The following is a 21,702-nucleotide window of genomic DNA, read 5'->3' on the forward strand; positions in this document are numbered from 1 at the left end:
CGTTCTTTTAACAATATTCCTGTTGTACAATGATTGATTAATTGATGTTTCACGCCGCACTCAGCAATATTGCAGCTATATGGCGGCGGTCTATAAATAATCGAGCCTGGACCAGACAATCCAGTGACTGACTACCCGATCCCGTTAGTCGCGATTTACTGCCTCATGAAGATTTGGTTGGTTGATGCTAATTGAATCAATGGAATGTATTTGTGGAACAAGAGCGAACGGTATCGAAAGGCACATCTTTATATCATGTCAAATTAATCTGGTAGAAAGGAAGATTGCGTATTAAAAAGGCATTGAAATCCTGGACATATACCTGAACAACTGGGTGGAATACACATAATACATTTTGCAATTGTAATGATGGCTGGGCAGACAGCCAATCGAAGCTGCTTATATTATGCAATTCATATATTACACCGTTATAAATAGGAAAAAAACTGACAGTTCTTCATTTAAAACCTCATGAAATGTTATAACACACACACGGGCTTTTCCAATGTCTATATCAATAGGGTAGATCTTTCGGATGCCTTGAAGATAATGTTGTCGATCTACCTATTTGGTTTACGTGTTTAACAGCGAATGCACCGTTACCTTATATAGGTTAAGGTTACTGCTTGCGGCAAGGAACCTGTGGACAACAGCACAGTAAATACAAATATGCTTGTGCTATTTTATCCTAACAAACGAAACTAACTCCATACTTTTTTCAGTTTAACTCTTTGTGTTTTATCGGACCTAAAAGAAGAAGCTGTTATGTTTTGTTTGTGTGGAGTTATGAGCAATCGTATTATGTGATATGAAACACATGGACCTTCATTATACCACACAGTGCAACTCAGTCGTTAAAAGCCGTGACTGTGTGAAACAAGGATGTATATTCAATCAAGATTAATTATTTACGTGGAAAGTACGTCTGAAAAATTGGAATTGCATGTGCCTTCTCAATGGACCATAGAAATGTGAGTACAGCAAATAGTCTCCACGTTTGGAAGTTGTAATTTCCGACATAAAAAGTTGTAATTTCCGACCACTATGTCAAAGAGTTTAAGGATGGCCGGATTGTGGTCCACCTGATACAATATTATGCTTCATGACAAAAATACTTCAGCAATTGCAGTTTTGATGCATGGATATTCTACACACTCAGGTATAGCAATACTTGCGACACTATTGGTCTTGACAGGTGAAAACAATCAAAATATACAGAAATGATACTTCACATGATAATTCACTCGGGAAAGAAAAACAATCGTTCATCGAAGCTTTACCCTCAGTTTAAAAGGGTGGTGTTTTGAGCTCTCTTTGGGTTGAAGTACTCAACAGTGGAGCTGTGGCAGAAATACTCCCGGAAGAAGAATCTATATGTCTCCTTTCTGCTTCCTGTTGCCTTGACTCATCATCCGTTACTGCTCGTATGGTCTCCACGTCGTCTTGCAACTCGGGATCATGAGGCACGAGCTGGCTTTGGAAGGACCAGGAGGTCGCCATCGGTTCTCCATATTTGAACGGTGCCCTGGCCATGAAATGGACGAGAGTTGAGATGCGGTGGATGATCATGGCCAGGAATTGTATCACCAGCAGGATGCCGAATATCAGCAGGAAGCTCAGACCTGGAAATACAGTTAATACAAGGCAGGTATAGAAACAACACTATTTGAACAACACAGAGAATGCGGAGTTCGACTTCTAACTATGAAACATCAATGCTAATCAATGTACAGTCTTCAATGAATTCTATTTGGTGAAAGTGAAAAATGACTGTGAAATTATGTGAATGAGTCATTAAAAAACAGTGTAAAAGGCTAGGTGTACGCGAGTGGCAGAATGACCAAAATACCCACTCACACGAGAGTGCGTTCGGTAATTTCGCTGAAACAAGGGACATTATGGTAATTTGGATACTTCCTCTAATCAGAGATTTTGCTTGAATGAAGGGTGTGTTGCTATGTTGTTGCAAGGCTTTTAGTAATATCCCAGCAATGTCACAGCCATGGCACTGATGTAGGAGTCGAACCCGGACATTCGACGTGACGACTCAAGCTTACCACTGGGCTACCCTATGTGAGATAAAGAAATCTTTTCGTTCTGGGAAAGTATAATGTTTCGTCCCAAATACTCCGTTTATGACTATAACCAGTCATCCACCAAGTTCAGAATACAGAAATAGGTTACTATGCTGAAGAATAAAACAGTGATGTAAGTATGACAACATAGCATAGATTTCCGAAATTGCGAAAATATGACGATCTATATTTGGTGTCAGTAGTTCTGTATGGCCAAACACCGACATGGTCAAGGTTGGTTGGTTTGTTGGTTGGTTGTTTAATGTAGCACTCAGTAATATTCCAGTTTTATGCCGGCGGTCTGTAAATAATCGGGTCTTGACCAGGCAAGCCAGTGGTCAACATCATGAGCATCGATCTACGCAATTGGGATACAATGACGAGTGGCAAGCTAGTCAGCAAGCCTGACCACCCGAACCTGTTAGTCGCCTCTTACGACAAGTATGGCTTGCTGAAGGCCAATTCTAACCTGGATCTTGACGGGTACCGAATTGGTCATTCCATATCAAGTAAGCATTCGATTCTGAACCTGACAACCCAGAGGTTGATAGTATGCGTAACGAGACAACCGGATCCGTTAAGTGTCCTTCACGTCTGTCATCATCACATACTCTTTGTATACGCACCTAATGAGTTCGCACCAAAGATTTTGAACTGGGTTTTAGCTGCCAAAGTGATGATGAGAATGAGCCACAATGAGTTGCTGACAGCCAGAACCATGAGCCACGAGTTCCTCAGCTCTCCTAGTCTGCCTGCAGAAATCAAATTAGAACAAAGTGTATATCTGACAGAATGTATAAATGATCACAAATATATGACACTTTTAGCTTACATACTATGAGGTTCTTGAATTGAATCTAGAAGTGATTCAGATAAGAAGATGGGTTTATGGATGTCAACTTCTTTACTGTGAGGAACACAATGTTTCGTAGCCTATACTTACTCCTTACTCTATATCAGGTGAATCATGACGAGGAGTAAGGATATACTCCAAAAGAAGCTGACATTCATTAAACTGTCGGTAAGTCCCCTTGGTACCTAGTGTTGTGATCTACCTTCATCTGTTAGCGACAAATAGCCTGTTTATATATTGTAATGTCATCAATAGTTAAAATATTTTAGATTTAATTACTAGTTTTAAATGTATTCCTGTGATGATAATCTAGTTGTTGTATTGTCTTCAATAGTAAAAGAGTTTTAGATTTTCATGCTAGTTATAAATACCGTATGTGTGACACTCTAGCTATTTTACAGTCCTTTGATCACCTAATTTTAACAACTTAAATGTAGTATATATGCAAAACGTATCTCGTCATTATATGGCTGAAATATTCCTGATGTGACGTTAAGTTTTAACTCTTAAATGGCTAAGTAGCTATTCAACATGTCAATTACACCAAAATACGTTAAATATGGTACGTGTTGGTCCCTGCCTGGCGCTCGGCATTAATGGGTACAACAAGGACTGGTCGGCTCGGAGTCAGTATAATGTGTCTGAGTGGGGTATTCATGCTTCAATGCGGCATGGTATCTCAGTGGGCTAGTACTATAAAACCAGCTTCAGTCAGGGCTAGTACAAGCAGCCGCACATTAACATATTACACGTATGCACGTCGTCATATGAGCGAAATATTCTCAAGCACGACGTTAAACCCAATTTCACCTCACCCCTCACCTATCATTAAATGTCTGTCGATCAAGAATAGTAAATCGGCTCTTCTCTGTCAAAGTGTAGGTATTAAACAAACCAAATCAAAATATGTTTAAAACAAAAACTTTACCATTGTGTTATTTAGTATGAAATACAACTGGGCTATAGACCACCAGCAACTTCGCTGGTCATCAAAGCATTACGGCACTTCAGTTTGTTGCAGGATTCCCAGGATGTGCTGTGGTTGTATGCAATTTTAACCGGTTTGGAAAAAAAAAATATGCGCTCAACGATCTAGAGGAACACTAACTGAAGTTATATTAGGGGCAACACATTCTTAGTAAATAACATATTCTAACCCTTTTGTTAGACTGAGTCCCATCCGGGATTCGAACCCACACCATAAGAGTCAGGAACCTAATCGTCAGCACACAAGTCAGAAGCCTAACCCGCTCCACCACGGCAGCTAACCGAAGTTGTATACTTCAGTTTGGATGGTCGCGCCTCTCTCATGGGTTAACAAAGTGTCGCAATATGTTTCAAACTCCTGAAACCCGACAACATGTATTATAACCATGGGGGAATCCTCTATGTACTCTTGCACTAACATCACCCAGACTCTGGATCTAGTCAAACCAGTGATATATATTTGTAAGATGACGATGACAAACAATATGAAATTACCGAGCCTGGCCGTTTGACTTGCGTGCATTAAGCAATACAACAGCTACATGAAAACGGTCTGTAAATAATCTCTGTCTGAACCAGACAATCACGTGATTGACATTATAGGTATCGATCTCACGCAATTTGCTCTACAATGATATGTATGAACCTGAAGAGGCAAATGATGCTGAAGCTACGATAGCGATGCTGACCTGTAGCAGCACGGAGAGTTCAGGAGCCACGCCCAGGCGAATGACAAACCATGTTAATTGCAAAACAGGTGAATGACCTTCGTTACAAAATAACATAATCATAATTATTATATAAGATAGGTTTTGATTTGTTTGTTACTTTACGCCCCACTCAGCAAATCTCCAGCCATAAGGCGGCAGACGGTAAATGGTCCAGTCTGGATCAGACAATCCAGTGATCAACAGCATGAGCATTGATCTACGGAACTGGGATTCGATGACCTGCATCAACTACTTCAGTGATTCTGACCACCCGTTAATCGCCTCTTACGACAAGCATTGGTTGCTGACGACCAGTTCCAGCCATGATGTCCACGGGTCAAGAAAAACAGTACTGAACCTGTAAAAGTCAATCATATCTTGATTTTGTCTCGGTTACGGCCTTCCGCCAGCATATGTAGTACCAATATCTCACCTTTTAACTCGGCCTCAATACCAGAATGTTTTGCTAGTTGGTTTCAGGCACTCGTCGATCAGCTGTCTCCAGAAATCACACTCGGCTATGTTGACATGTCTGAGGAGTTGTTTTGTGAACTGTCAACAAGGGCTTTCATCTCGGCAGCCTTCTCCTCAGCTGCAATGGGACAAGTGCCAAACTAGTCAGTCACTTTGATGATGTTCAGAGGGCGTGTGAGATCAGATCTTTAAAGGAACAATTTTACAACACATTTCTCGAAAAAAACATCATGCACTTATCTAAATAATACCAACTATCAGCCCTCAGGGAAACTACCATTTAATTTATTCCGAATTAATAATTGTAATTACAATACAATAAAGTAAAAGTTCGAATGATTTAATGGAACGATGCATTGAATCGACTCTCGCGCCTTCTACCGGTCGATCATTATTTCAAAGCAAACCCTATAGAGTTATGTCCCTTGGAGCGATCATTACGAATATTGTATTACGCAACTTGTGATTGAGGCCAGTTCGGCAAACACCGACAACACCGCGTGTGACAGTTTGCGATGTGCGGAGCAATCGTTTACATTCCATATATGGCAAGTTATATCTGTGTGAAAGCTGTTCGCCACGAAGTTTCAGTTATCGATTTCAGGCAAGTCGTAAGGATAATAAGTATGTTATTGCATTAACAGGAAGCTAAAGAGTGAGTGCATATGCCCCGAATATATGTAAAACATAGGCCAAATTATTTTCGAACATGTGTGACATTGTGCCCTTTAATTAGATACAAGCCATTCATTTTGATAATTTCTTTACCACTGTACGCATACGCCTTTCATTGATCATTGTGAGAGTGACAAGGGCTGATGGAAGGGATGATGGTCTAACATCGCTGATTTGATTCGCCATTCCGTTGTTTTCACGATCATATAGAATATGTTCCCGAAGCATTCTTCAACATTGTGGTATTCAATTACCCACTATACCTGAATATATGTATGTCCGCATGTTTGCAGTTTACTGATCATTATCGCCAGACACGGTCTTTGCTTGTGCAGAGATCAGCGCACAAACTCTGATGTCAAGAACATCGTTTTGACAATTCTGACCTCACAAGACATGTGAGATATTTTATAACTCTAAATCTGTGTTTCTTGTCATCAAAATCTAGCAATGGCTACCAAAAAGATTTGTACCCGTGCTTCAAATAGTTCAAAATTAACATTAAGGTGTTCGGTAAGATAAATACTTCGGTCTCGGGGAACATAAACAAACACCGAGGGCACATCAACCCATGCCCCCCTCCTGACCAGTGAACAACTTATAATGTGCATATCAGAATATTTTTCGATCTCTGAGTACCGCACTGAAACGTCTGAAGACAATTTGAATGAGTAAATGGGTGACTATGGTTTTACGCTCCTTTAGCAACATTCCAGCAATAACACTCCAAAGGACACCAAGATGGGTTTCACACATTGGAGACAAAGTTATCATAAACAGAGCGTGAGGGCATTTGTTTTCGACCATTTGGAGTGAGTGAGTTTTACGCCTCCTCCAATATATTCCAGCTATATGGCGGCGGTCTATAAATAATAGGCAGGACCAGACAATCCAATGGTCAACAGCATGAGCATCTGTCTGCGCAATTGGGACACGATGACATGTGTCGAAGACATGGTTTACCGTTAGTTGGTTCCCTCAGCTTCTGTGTAGCATACAGCAACCGTTTGATGTGACCTGCAGAGATAGAAATAGAGCGTTAGGATTTTTAATACCTAAGGCATTGTTATTGGTGTTATGGGTAAGACTTTGTCCTCAATCATCTATGTTTGTGGTGATAGATGACGTGATTGCCTGACTGGTCTCACTCGACGCACATGCTAACTATTGTCACACAGTCCCTCGTGACATTCTATGAGAGAGAGAGAGAGAGAGAGAGAGAGAGAGAGAGAGAGAGAGAGAGAGAGAGAGAGAGAGAGAGAGAGAGAGAGAGAGAGAGAGAGAGAGAGAGAGAGAGAGACAGACAGACAGACAGACAGAGAGAGACAGAGATATACAGAGAGAGACAGAGACAGAGACAGAGACAGAGAGGTTTGATGTGTTCGGTAAAAGATGTTTCCATCTTGTCTTTTGGAGCAACTAGAGCTACTACTTATATGTTACTCTCTCACCGGCCATAGTAATCCCCAGTTCCTTCTCTACCTCCTTTCTCCCGTATGACTTCAGTATGCTGAGATCCTTGGCCTTCTTGATGCGGTTCCTCTTGAAGTTCTGCTCATACTCAGCCAGACCTATAGTCTCCAGCCATTGTATAACACTATTCTGAAACACAATTGCCGTATAGCACAACTGTGTCATAGAAAACCTAAAAGTTATATTCGTTTCGTATAATTAGGTGACAAATGTACTATGTTTAGGGTATAACTGTACTGTGTTTGACGAATTGGGGACGTATACCGGTGGTTATATAGATGCAAATTTAGTTATATCTATTTAAACCAGGTCAAAGTTCCCCTAGGTCAAAGGTTAAGCATATCACTCCTTGAACTTACACCATCGCCAGAGAAAAAAGTAGTTCCCTTTTCAACCTTTATCACGTTTATTATGTGCACACTGACTAAATCTGTCAGTGATGAATAAATCATAGTGTTATGCATAAAATGGACGGAATTATGATGAAACCGCCCTCTAGTTATCAGAAATGAGCGGCCCCCTGATTCCTCAACTACGGGCCATTTTCAGTTGGGTTGTCAAATGACGTCACAGCATAATGACGTCATAAATTGTGTTCCATGATCTAACAGAGTTGGTCCACAGCCTCATGCGAGTAAGTTGTTTGAACTTAAAATTATATTTATGATACTGCTTTGTCATTTTTTTAACACAAATTCCACCCATTTTAGCTGGATAGGGGAGTCAATTTAGCCAGGGCTTCTGCAAAAGACAATGCGTTACCCAATAGTTTAGGGATACATACAAAGGTTTTGGTGAATCGGTTTTCAAATTGCGACCGTGTATGCTGATTATATGGTCGGAACTTTATAGCAGTGACCAATCAGAACTCATGTTACATACTCAGTTGAATTAGAATTGAACATAAGATAAATGTTTGACCGAATCGATACTCCCTGTTGCCTTGACTCATCATCCGTTACTGCTCGTATGGTCTCCACGTCGTCTTGCAACTCGGGATCATGAGGCACGAGCTGGCTTTGGAAGGACCAGGAGGTCGCCATCGGTTCTCCATATTTGAACGGTGCCCTGGCCATGAAATGGACGAGAGTTGAGATGCGGTGGATGATCATGGCCAGGAATTGTATCACCAGCAGGATGCCGAATATCAGCAGGAAGCTCAGACCTGGAAATACAGTTAATACAAGGCAGGTATAGAAACAACACTATTTGAACAACACAGAGAATGCGGAGTTCGACTTCTAACTATGAAACATCAATGCTAATCAATGTACAGTCTTCAATGAATTCTATTTGGTGAAAGTGAAAAATGACTGTGAAATTATGTGAATGAGTCATTAAAAACAGTGTAAAAGGCTAGGTGTACGCGAGTGGCAGAATGACCAAAATACCCACTCACACGAGAGTGCGTTCGGTAATTTCGCTGAAACAAGGGACATTATGGTAATTTGGATACTTCCTCTAATCAGAGATTTTGCTTGAATGAAGGGTGTGTTGCTATGTTGTTGCAAGGCTTTTAGTAATATCCCAGCAATGTCACAGCCATGGCACTGATGTAGGAGTCGAACCCGGACATTCGACGTGACGACTCAAGCTTACCACTGGGCTACCCTATGTGAGATAAAGAAATCTTTTCGTTCTGGGAAAGTATAATGTTTCGTCCCAAATACTCCGTTTATGACTATAACCAGTCATCCACCAAGTTCAGAATACAGAAATAGGTTACTATGCTGAAGAATAAAACAGTGATGTAAGTATGACAACATAGCATAGATTTCCGAAATTGCGAAAATATGACGATCTATATTTGGTGTCAGTAGTTCTGTATGGCCAAACACCGACATGGTCAAGGTTGGTTGGTTTGTTGGTTGGTTGTTTAATGTAGCACTCAGTAATATTCCAGTTTTATGCCGGCGGTCTGTAAATAATCGGGTCTTGACCAGGCAAGCCAGTGGTCAACATCATGAGCATCGATCTACGCAATTGGGATACAATGACGAGTGGCAAGCTAGTCAGCAAGCCTGACCACCCGAACCTGTTAGTCGCCTCTTACGACAAGTATGGCTTGCTGAAGGCCAATTCTAACCTGGATCTTGACGGGTACCGAATTGGTCATTCCATATCAAGTAAGCATTCGATTCTGAACCTGACAACCCAGAGGTTGATAGTATGCGTAACGAGACAACCGGATCCGTTAAGTGTCCTTCACGACCTGTCATCATCACATACTCTTGTATACGCACCTAATGAGTTCGCACCAAAGATTTTGAACTGGGTTTTAGCTGCCAAAGTGATGATGAGAATGAGCCTAATGAGTTGCTGACAGCCAGAACCATGAGCCACGAGTTCCTCAGCTCTCTAGTCTGCCTGCAGAAATCAAATTAGAACAAAGTGTATATCTGACAGAATGTATAAATGATCACAAATATATGACACTTTTAGCTTACATACTATGAGGTTCTTGAATTGAATCTAGAAGTGATTCAGATAAGAAGATGGGTTTATGGATGTCAACTTCTTTACTGTGAGGAACACAATGTTTCGTAGCCTATACTTACTCCTTACTCTATATCAGGTGAATCATGACGAGGAGTAAGGATATACTCCAAAAGAAGCTGACATTCATTAAACTGTCGGTAAGTCCCCTTGGTACCTAGTGTTGTGATCTACCTTCATCTGTTAGCGACAAATAGCCTGTTTATATATTGTAATGTCATCAATAGTTAAAATATTTTAGATTTAATTACTAGTTTTAAATGTATTCCTGTGATAATCTAGTTGTTGTATTGTCTTCAATAGTAAAAGAGTTTTAGATTTTCATGCTAGTTATAAATACCATGTGTGACACTCTAGCTATTTTACAGTCCTTTGATCACCCTAATTTTAACAACTTAAATGTAGTATATATGCAAAACGTATCTCGTCATTATATGGCTGAAATATTCCTGATGTGACGTTAAGTTTTAACTCTTAAATGGCTAAGTAGCTATTCAACATGTCAATTACACCAAAATACGTTAAATATGGTACGTGTTGGTCCCTGCCTGGCGCTCGGCATTAATGGGTACAACAAGGACTGGTCGGCTCGGAGTCAGTATAATGTGTCTGAGTGGGGTATTCATGCTTCAATGCGGCATGGTATCTCAGTGGGCTAGTACTATAAAACCAGCTTCAGTCAGGGCTAGTACAAGCAGCCGCACATACACATACACACGTATGCACGTCGTCATATGAGCGAAATATTCTCAAGCACGACGTTAAACCCAATTTCACCTCACCTCACCTATCATTAAATGTCTGTCGATCAAGAATAGTAAATCGGCTCTTCTCTGTCAAAGTGTAGGTATTAAACAAACCAAATCAAAATATGTTTAAAACAAAAACTTTACCATTGTGTTATTTAGTATGAAATACAACTGGGCTATAGACCACCAGCAACTTCGCTGGTCATCAAAGCATTACGGCACTTCAGTTTGTTGCAGGATTCCCAGGATGTGCTGTGGTTGTATGCAATTTTAACCGGTTTGGAAAAAAAATATGCGCTCAACGATCTAGAGGAACACTAACTGAAGTTATATTAGGGGCAACACATTCTTAGTAAATAACATATTCTAACCCTTTTGTTAGACTGAGTCCCATCCGGGATTCGAACCCACACCATAAGAGTCAGGAACCTAATCGTCAGCACACAAGTCAGAAGCCTAACCCGCTCCACCACGGCAGCTAACCGAAGTTGTATACTTCAGTTTGGATGGTCGCGCCTCTCTCATGGGTTAACAAAGTGTCGCAATATGTTTCAAACTCCTGAAACCCGACAACATGTATTATAACCATGGGGGAATCCTCTATGTACTCTTGCACTAACATCACCCAGACTCTGGATCTAGTCAAACCAGTGATATATATTTGTAAGATGACGATGACAAACAATATGAAATTACCGAGCCTGGCCGTTTGACTTGCGTGCATTAAGCAATACAACAGCTACATGAAAACGGTCTGTAAATAATCTCTGTCTGAACCAGACAATCACGTGATTGACATTATAGGTATCGATCTACGCAATTGCTCTACAATGATATGTATGAACCTGAAGAGGCAAATGATGCTGAAGCACGATAGCGATGCTGACCTGTAGCAGCACGGAGAGTTCAGGAGCCACGCCCCAGGCGAATGACAAACCATGTTAATTGCAAAACAGGTGAATGACCTTCGTTACAAATAACATAATCATAATTATTATATAAGATAGGTTTGATTTGTTTGTTACTTTACGCCCCACTCAGCAAATCTCCAGCTATAAGGCGGCAGACAGTAAATGGTCCAGTCTGGATCAGACAATCCAGTGATCAACAGCATGAGCATTGATCTACGGAACTGGGATTCGATGACCTGCATCAACTACTTCAGTGATTCTGACCACCCGTTAATCGCCTCTTACGACAAGCATTGGTTGCTGACGACCAGTTCCAGCCATGATGTCCACGGGTCAAAGAAAAACAGTACTGAACCTGTAAAGTCAATCATATCTTGATTTTGTCTCGGTTACGGCCTTCCGCCAGCATATGTAGTACCAATATCTCACCTTTTAACTCGGCCTCAATACCGAATGTTTTGCTAGTTGGTTTCAGGCACTCGTCGATCAGCTGTCTCCAGAAATCACACTCGGCTATGTTGACATGTCTGAGGAGTTGTTTTTTGTGAACTGTCAACAAGGGCTTTCATCTCGGCAGCCTTCTCCTCAGCTGCAATGGGACAAGTGCCAAACTAGTCAGTCACTTTTTGATGATGTTCAGAGGGCGTGTGAGATCAGATCTGCTTAAAGGAACAATTTTACAACACATTTCTCGAAAAAAACATCATGCACTTATCTAAATAATACCAACTATCAGCCCTCAGGGGAAACTACCATTTAATTTATTCCGAATTAATAATTGTAATTACAATACAATAAAGTAAAAGTTCGAATGATTTAATGGAACGATGCATTGAATCGACTCTCGCGCCTTCTACCGGTCGATCATTATTTCAAGCAAACCCTATAGAGTTATGTCCCTTGGAGCGATCATTACGAATATTGTATTACGCAACTTGTGATTGAGGCCAGTTCGGCAAACACCGACAACACCGCGTGTGACAGTTTGCGATGTGCGGAGCAATCGTTTACATTCCATATATGGCAAGTTATATCTGTGTGAAAGCTGTTCGCCACGAAGTTTCAGTTATCGATTTCAGGCAAGTCGTAAGGGATAATAAGTATGTTATTGCATTAACAGGAAGCTAAAGTGAGTGCATATGCCCCGAATATATAAAACATAGGCCAAATTATTTTCGAACATGTGTGACATTGTGCCTTTAATTAGATACAAGCCATTCATTTTGATAATTCTTTACCACTGTACGCGTACGCCTTCGTGATCATTGTGAGAGTGACAAGGGCTGATGGAAGGGATGATGGTCTAACATCGCTGATTTGATTCGCCATTCCGTTGTTTTCACGATCATATAGAATATGTTCCCGAAGCATTCTTCAACATTGTGGTATTCAATTACCACTATACCTGAATTATATGTATGTCCGCACATGTTTGCAGTTTACTGATCATTATCGCCAGACACGGTCTTTGCTTGTGCAGAGATCAGCGCACAAACTCTGATGTCAAGAACATCGTTTTGACAATTCTGACCTCACAAGACATGTGAGATATTTTATAACTCTAAATCTGTGTTTCTTGTCATCAAAATCTAGCAATGGCTACCAAAAAGATTTGTACCCGTGCTTCAAATAGTTCAAAATTAACATTAAGGTGTTCGGTAAGATAAATACTTCGGTCTCGGGGAACATAAACAAACACCGAGGGCACATCAACCCATGCCCCCCCTCCTGACCAGTGAACAACTTATAATGTGCATATCAGAATATTTTTCGATCTCTGAGTACCGCACTGAAACGTCTGAAGACAATTTGAATGAGTAAATGGGTGACTATGGTTTTACGCCTCTTTTAGCAACATTCCAGCAATAACACTCCAAAGGACACCAAGATGGGTTTCACACATTGGAGACAAAGTTATCATAAACAGAGCGTGAGGGCATTTGTTTTCGACCATTTGGAGTGAGTGAGTTTTACGCCTCCTCCCAATATATTCCAGCTATATGGCGGCGGTCTATAAATAATAGGCAGGACCAGACAATCCAATGGTCAACAGCATGAGCATCTGTCTGCGCAATTGGGACACGATGACATGTGTCGAAGACATGGTTTACCGTTAGTTGGTTCCCTCAGCTTCTGTGTAGCATACAGCAACCGTTTGATGTGACCTGCAGAGATAGAAATAGAGCGTTAGGATTTTTAATACCTAAGGCATTGTTATTGGTGTTATGGGTAAGACTTTGTCCTCAATCATCTATGTTTGTGGTGATAGATGACGTGATTGCCTGACTGGTCTCACTCGACGCACATGCTAACTATTGTCACACAGTCCCTCGTGACATTCTAAGGAGAGAGAGAGAGAGAGAGAGAGAGAGAGAGAGAGAGAGAGAGAGAGAGAGAGAGAGAGAGAGAGAGAGAGAGAGAGAGAGAGAGAGAGAGAGAGACAGACAGACAGACAGACAGAGAGAGACAGAGATATACAGAGAGAGACAGAGACAGAGACAGAGACAGAGAGGTTTGATGTGTTCGGTAAAAGATGTTTCCATCTTGTCTTTTGGAGCAACTAGAGCTACTACTTATATGTTACTCTCTCACCGGCCATAGTAATCCCCAGTTCCTTCTCTACCTCCTTTCTCCCGTATGACTTCAGTATGCTGAGATCCTTGGCCTTCTTGATGCGGTTCCTCTTGAAGTTCTGCTCATACTCAGCCAGACCTATAGTCTCCAGCCATTGTATAACACTATTCTGAAACACAATTGCCGTATAGCACAACTGTGTCATAGAAAACCTAAAAGTTATATTCGTTTCGTATAATTAGGTGACAAATGTACTATGTTTAGGGTATAACTGTACTGTGTTTGACGAATTGGGGACGTATACCGGTGGTTATATAGATGCAAATTTAGTTATATCTATTTAAACCAGGTCAAAGTTCCCCTAGGTCAAAGGTTAAGCATATCACTCCTTGAACTTACACCATCGCCAGAGAAAAAGTAGTTCCCTTTTCAACCTTTATCACGTTTATTATGTGCACACTGACTAAATCTGTCAGTGATGAATAAATCATAGTGTTATGCATAAAATGGACGGAATTATGATGAAACCGCCCTCTAGTTATCAGAAATGAGCGGCCCCCTGATTCCTCAACTACGGGCCATTTTCAGTTGGGTTGTCAAATGACGTCACAGCATAATGACGTCATAAATTGTGTTCCATGATCTAACAGAGTTGGTCCACAGCCTCATGCGAGTAAGTTGTTTGAACTTAAAATTATATTTATGATACTGCTTTGTCATTTTTTTAACACAAATTCCACCCATTTTAGCTGGATAGGGGAGTCAATTTAGCCAGGGCTTCTGCAAAAGACAATGCGTTACCCAATAGTTTAGGGATACATACAAAGGTTTTGGTGAATCGGTTTTCAAATTGCGACCGTGTATGCTGATTATATGGTCGGAACTTTATAGCAGTGACCAATCAGAACTCATGTTACATACTCAGTTGAATTAGAATTGAACATAAGATAAATGTTTGACCGAATCGATACTCCCTAAATTCCATTTGAAACACGTATCGGACGTATTGAGGGGGTAATGTATACGTGAGCATTGAAGCGGTGATAAAATCAGACGCATTTTCAATCCAAATTGATAGTGTCTAATTGATTGTATTTATTGACTGTCCAATCGTATTCAAGTATTTTACGTAGTCATGGTTGAACTATTATTTGAAACATTTTACAGGATATCTTCTCCTTTGAGTGGCATTTTGAAGCTGGTATGATGAACAGGGGCGATCTTGTATGGACAGACAACACCTTTACTGCAGTGGATGCGACGTTTAGGTGTGGAAGCAAGTGATGCTTGATAACAGTGTCAGCATCTACACCGAGACGCCGCATACATAGCGATAGAGAAGTTGTCTACCCTTACAAATCGTTCCTGTTTTACAAGATGGACCAGGTGTTCAGTGGAAATCGTACTGGATTTCTCTGACCGTTGTTCGCAACATCCAGCACTGGTTTGTCAAGTTATTTCACAAAATTAGTAAAATATATCTCTATATGATGCATATGCAAATCAGAGTTATTGCCCTTTGACGTTGCAGAAACCTATTATTGTTTATTGCAGTTATGATATTTTTTGGCTGCATATTTGTTATCACCTGTGCTGTGAGTTTCAGAAATGAAGTATACTTCAAAGATCAGTCGGCGTGATCGATTCCCTTTGACATTATAGTGGCAACAAACAACTGGTATACTTCTCAGAGCAGTGTTAAACCCAATTTACAGTTCTGCTTGATTGTGTTTTTGTTGTGTAACTTCGCACTCAGTAATGCTCTAGCCCGTCAATAGTTAAACACTATGAACACCAACCCCTACCCGTACTCTCTCAGCCTACTTACCGGTACTCCGTACTCTATCTCAAATGCAGGCAGTATCTCGATCATCTGCAGCAGATCCTGGCGCGCCCCCGTGTCCTTGATGCCGATGTTATACAGCTCTTTCTCAGTCATACCAGATATGAAGAGAGTGCTGTCATACCCATACTGTCTGAACAAAGTGCTGTACTCCTTAAAAAAGCATGGAATCACACTAAGCAGCTGTTTGGGCAACATATGTTACATTTGGGATTACACTTTCTGAGTAAAGTACAGATTCTAGTATTTTTGTTAACACATATGTGCCGCTGAACAGGGTTTAGGTTTACTCGCATTTGCGGCGAGTCGAACCGTATCCCATGATCAATTCAATTCGTTATTTGTAATCACTAAAATCAAATATTTATGATTTTTTTTAAAAAATCCACTTTCACTTTAATGTGTACGTTATTCCTCAAAATGATATACACCTTCTGCGTGAGGTATGTTATACTCTCTTCACTTTAATATGTAAGTTATTTCTCAAGTGATATACACCTTCTGTGTGACGTATGCTATACTCTTTTCACTTTAATATGTAAGTTATTTCTCAAAGTAATATATACCTTCTTTGTGACGAATTTTTTCATCTGTTCACTTTCTACAGAGAATATGTTACACTATTTGTACGCACTCTGTTCACGTTCTATGGAAACACATTTTGCCCGATCTATGTGCGTCGTTCGTAAAGATAAATGTTATTGTATCTATTACACTGTCCACGTTCAAGTTTATAAGGCTTTTTTTTTACTCGTCTGTGTCTGATCTCACTATGTATAAGCTTTCTTTTCTTACATCGCTATGGAGACACGCGCGTTTCTGTTCTTATAGCATTGACCCTCCTTGGAATTTGTTTACCTCTACGGAGACAAGTGTGGGTCTGTTTCTGTTCAGCCACCATGGAGAGAGATGCCTGTGTCTGTCCTTACTCTGTTGTCTCTGGTTTGAGAGAGATGCCCGTGTCTGTCCTTACTCTGTTACTCTTTCTTGAGATACACCAGTCGGTCCGCTCCGGCTCTGCTGACTCTCAGTGGAGACACACGTGTATCTGGTCTTACTCTGTAGATCACTATGGAGACACACGTGTGTGTTATTCCTTACCTTTAGTTCCGTGGGAAGCCACTCCTCAACTGGGATGGACAGGTACTCATCTTGGTCGTCATCGTCATGGACATCCGCCGACCGCGGTTCACTGCTCGCGCCAGGCTCTGTATGAAACATCGAGTCTAGCTTAACAGATTTTACATTAAATGTTATTTCTTGTTTTTGTTTAACGTCGCACCAAGCAGCTATTCCAGCTCTATGGCTTCGTTAATGTTTGTAAAAGCTGAAAGATGTCACATATGTTATATTGGGATTACACTTTCTTAGTAAAGTACAGACTTTTGTACTTTTGTTGGGTTGAGTCACATCCGGGATTCGAACCCACACCCTCAGAATCAGGCACCTAATCGCCAGCGCATAAAGTCAGTCGCCTAACCCGCTCAGCAACCAGGGCTTCCACAGCCTGATAGTCTAGACTGCGGGCTTTGTGTTCCCCTCTGAACTTTCGTTGTTGCTTTGTGTGCTGCCGATTAGGTGTCTGACTCTGAGCGTGTGGGTTCGAATCCCGGATGGGTCTCAACCCAATAAAAGTACAAGAATCTGTACTTTCCTAAAAACAATGTGATCCCAAATATAAGATATGTTACATTTAACCACTTTCTAAATGGCATTGTGTAATCGAAGCTGACAGAAACAATAAGTCTAATAAAGGCAGTAAGGTAAGGCGTAGGTCAAGAGGAACTGAGTCATAGATGTTTTGTCATCGGAGCGTTAATTGTGGAATGTCCACACCAGTCTAGCATAACTTGTGAACATTTTACTTGAAGTTTGCATGATGCTAGCATAATGAAATATCTTCTGAGAAAGTCGCAGCCTGCTTTTGGGAATATTTACAAATGCAACATCAATTGCCCGTCACAAGTCATAGGATGAACCAAACAATGGAACAGGGTTACTCCACATATAGTAGATGCTGACAATTTGAATGTCTTCAGTAACCCGTGCTTGTATGAGGCGACTAACGGGATCGGGTGGACAGGCTCGTCTTGGTTGATACATGTCATCGTATCCCAGTTGCGGAGATCGATGCTCATGCTGTTGATCACTGGATTGTCTGGTCCAGACACGATTGTTTACAGACTGCAGCAATATAGCTGGAATAATGCTGAGTGCGACGTAAAGCTAAATTCACTAACTCACTATAGTTACGGTAGGCCAAACACTGGAATGTTGAATTGCAATGATTATATCGATCGGTATAACTGGAACCTAGTTAGCGAGATTCCCTTCTTCTATGTGATAATACACATCTAAGAAAAGGACAAGCAAGAAGTTTCTATTAAATATAGATGTGATGAGGAGGCCGCGATATCCATATACAGTGTATTGTTTTCTGGTAGTGCTTCAGATGACTCAGTTTTGCCTTGAACTTTTAGAGATAGAGATGAAGCCATACCTCCTTGACAAAGTTCCACATGGCCAAGGAATGACATGCCAGTAAGCTGAGGTAGTAATGCATTATATTGAGCTGTTGATGTATTTAGTAGTGAAGGCGAAGTGCGTGAACTTACTTAGAACCTCGTTAGATGCCCATTTCTCAAACGGAGGCACTTCAATTTTGAGGGTCTTGTCAGTGGAGATTCCCCGTTTGATACAGCAACTGAATCACATGAACACAAACAAGACGAATGTTTTTAAACTTATCAAAACCAACTGGTCGTGGAATCTTGATAAACAGTTCCAGACTTACAGTGGTGGCTTACAGGTTTGCTGGACTGAATCCTCAACATGGCGGACGTGACTCAGTTATATCCAGTTCGCTGAGAAATACCGAGGCTACTGCTGACATACAGAAACATCAAGTATCGCTATCTGGATTTTTATATGACATAACTTTGTATTCATTGCTGATCGGCTCGCTTCTTTCATATTCCAACAAATCGACGGGAAATATGAATTCCGTGAGTTTTAAAGCATTGATTTTGAAAGTGAAAGTCAAATATTAGGTCCAGAAACTGCATATATTCTGCGAAGTCACTGCATGAGAAATATCAACGCTACAAAGACATTGTCTAAGAAGCACAGAGGCACGGAGGGGTGGCCTATTTGTTAAAGCCTCCGTCGTCAAGCCGAAGATCCGCGTTCGACTTCTCACAGGGTATAATTTGTGAAGTCTATTTCTGGTGTCCCCCGCCGTGTTATTGAGGGAATATTGCTACAAGCGGCGTAATATCACACTCACTCACTCACTCACAAACCCACTTACAAACATAGGATCTCCATTATCTTCTGAAGCCGCTTGTATCCCGGTTCCCCCATAACGTCTCCATAGTTTTTCTTCTCTCGGGTTCCTGCAGACACCAAGAATCAGTGCACAGCATTAGATGTAACAGTGATGAATATGTTTAGCGAATGGAAGTGCAGACATAACAACCTTAAACCTTGAATATAGTCTTGGTTGAGGCCAGTGTGTTGTAAATCTAAAACTCGGAAATCAAAACCAATGGCAATCATGACACCCTCCTCTAAACAATGTGGGGCACTGTATATTATTAAACATTTAAACCCGAATATATTTTAGTCAGGTGTATTAGATGCAGTGTAAGTAAGTGGGTGTGTGACTGTGTTCAGCTTGACGCCGCACTCAGCAATATTCCAGCTGTAAATAATAATAGTGTCTGGACCAGAAATCCAGTGATCAACAGCATGAGCCTCGATCCACGCAATTGGGAACCGTTCACATGTGTCCACCAAGTCAGCGAGCCTGACCACCCGATCCCACTAGTTGCCAGCATTGATAACTGAAGACCAGTTTAGCCCGGATCCTCACAGGTCTCAGTGTAAGTAGGTCACAGCTCTTGTTAAACCACTGCCTCACTGTGGGAATGTGGGTCAGGATCTCTTAAGGTACTAGAATCTCTACTTCACCAAGAAGTTGTGCTCACAAGAACTGATGACTTTTTAAAAGGAATTGTTTATACTCGATAGTGTTCGGTTTTGGCACGACAGTATCACAATATTGATGCAAGAAGCACCAATCTGATGCAGAATGGGAATCTTGACAACCGTTACCGTGGCACTTACAGGACCACTAACCCTACATATATCAAGGTATATAGTGGTCAGGCTTGGTTGCATAGGGCACAACATTGGGTGGGTACCTCAAGACTGTGACAATATTCAGTTTTCATCCCTGATTCGTGTTTCTGTGTGCTCAGCACCAATCTTGTGCTGGCTAGTTTCACCAACACTGTTCATCCTATCTCGCACAGCCAACTTTCATGCCGTGATATAATTGAAACACTGCTTAAAATCAAACTCATTCAGCGTGAAGTATACCCCAACTCTTGTCTGGAATGTTGCACACGCTGTAGATCATCAACAGCAGGTACCCGGATGGTAGACACAGAAGGTAACATATGCCATATATGAGGCACAGAAACTCTCTAGGGTGAAGCACGGCAGCGAGGACAAACACGGAAAAGATTGACCACAGGTAGATTGTGGTTGGTGATAATTTCGTACTGCTCCCAGAGTCGGCGGAAAGAAAAGCTTCCCCTGGAGGCTTTTGGGTACCCGATCCATTGCCAAAAAGTTGAAGGTTCTCCGTTAATACTTGAAATCCAGGTCCATCATCTGAAGAATAGCATTAATAACATTTCATAAACGTAACGTTAAGAAATAAGTACATGTTTTTAAGCCGCATCAGGAATTGTGCAGCAATGCGCCGCTAAAACAGCAACAACACCCATGTATCTCTGATGGTGTTATTTTAGGTATACATACTCCTCTTTTCATTTCATATGATAACATGCTAGCCCATCCACAAAACAAAAGAAATAAAAGATTCACTTCGTAAAAGGAAATATTTATAATTTATTCATCGTTGGTACTTAAAATAGTTCAGGATATGAAATGGCAGGTTCCTGACAAAGACAAAGTACTATTCTAGAGAGGTGTTTATCTATCGACTGAATGTCACTAAATCGCATCAGAGTGTCAACCAAAACGGTATGATTAACAAGGGAAATACATATCGCAGGACAGTAGTGTACACAGAGAGTAATCCCAACACCATTGCATCCTCAGGAACTCAAGTGATCATTGAGTCACACTTTAAACGGGAGTGAAAGTAGAAAGGAAACAGACCAAACTGGGGAAATAAACTGCTGGTAGATCGAATCTAAGTAATAAAATGAATGATATCATGAATTCAGTATACAAATAATATTATGTGACTTTTTATAATATTACAATCTTAAAGTGTAGATCACAAGTAGCCAAGGTTAGGCCAGCAAACCAGGGACCATGGGAGCTAACGGCGACACGTTTTACATTGACATGATAGTCTTATGTATTCTGTGACAGTAAGCGCAGTGTTTACTTATGTAATCTATATTAGTAAACACAGCGTTTACTTATATATTCTGTGTCAGTAAACGCCTCTCAAAGAAAGTAAACGAGCGTTTACTTATGTATTCTGTGACAGTAATTGCAGTGTTTACTTATGTAATCTATATCAGTAAACGCAGTGTTTACTTATATATTCTGTGTCGGTAAATGCAGCGTCTACAGTATCACAGAACACTTAAATGTAAACTCTTTCTTCTTGTGTTTTTTCTTTCACATCAAACCTAAAAAGACACTTTATACTGAACAAGTAATGCAGGTAACCCTGTTCAATGAATTTGTTATTGACTAATATATATATATATATAGATAGATAGATAGATAGATAGATAGATAGATAGATACCAGACCAAACGAATATCCAGCCTTTACTATCCCAAGAATATCCCTTTGGTGCAAGAGGGGAAAATAGCTCTGAATGGATCACT

The 21,702-nt window shown here is 40.8% G+C and overlaps 1 protein-coding gene across 1 annotated transcript in view; it reads right to left on the minus strand.

Moving 5' to 3' along the window:
- Positions 1 to 233: 233 nt before the first annotated feature.
- LOC124257847 overlaps positions 234 to 21,702 on the minus strand; it is a 44,953-nt gene continuing 23,484 nt past the window's right edge. The window contains exons 13-25 of the mRNA XM_046691993.1: positions 20,204 to 20,500; positions 19,131 to 19,215; positions 18,436 to 18,524; positions 16,922 to 17,028; positions 15,806 to 15,973; positions 13,996 to 14,146; positions 13,515 to 13,568; positions 11,927 to 11,992; positions 8,180 to 8,412; positions 7,226 to 7,376; positions 6,738 to 6,791; positions 2,702 to 2,827; positions 234 to 1,622 (exon numbers count right to left, since the gene is read on the minus strand). Of these exons, the coding sequence (XP_046547949.1) occupies positions 1,288 to 1,622; positions 2,702 to 2,827; positions 6,738 to 6,791; positions 7,226 to 7,376; positions 8,180 to 8,412; positions 11,927 to 11,992; positions 13,515 to 13,568; positions 13,996 to 14,146; positions 15,806 to 15,973; positions 16,922 to 17,028; positions 18,436 to 18,524; positions 19,131 to 19,215; positions 20,204 to 20,500 (1,916 nt within the window). The 3' untranslated portion in view covers positions 234 to 1,287. The remainder of the gene's footprint in view (positions 1,623 to 2,701; positions 2,828 to 6,737; positions 6,792 to 7,225; positions 7,377 to 8,179; positions 8,413 to 11,926; positions 11,993 to 13,514; positions 13,569 to 13,995; positions 14,147 to 15,805; positions 15,974 to 16,921; positions 17,029 to 18,435; positions 18,525 to 19,130; positions 19,216 to 20,203; positions 20,501 to 21,702) is intronic.

This window comes from Haliotis rubra, unplaced genomic scaffold (assembly GCF_003918875.1).
Source record: "Haliotis rubra isolate DU_JTF1 unplaced genomic scaffold, ASM391887v1 Scf676, whole genome shotgun sequence".
Lineage (NCBI taxonomy): Eukaryota > Metazoa > Mollusca > Gastropoda > Lepetellida > Haliotidae > Haliotis > Haliotis rubra.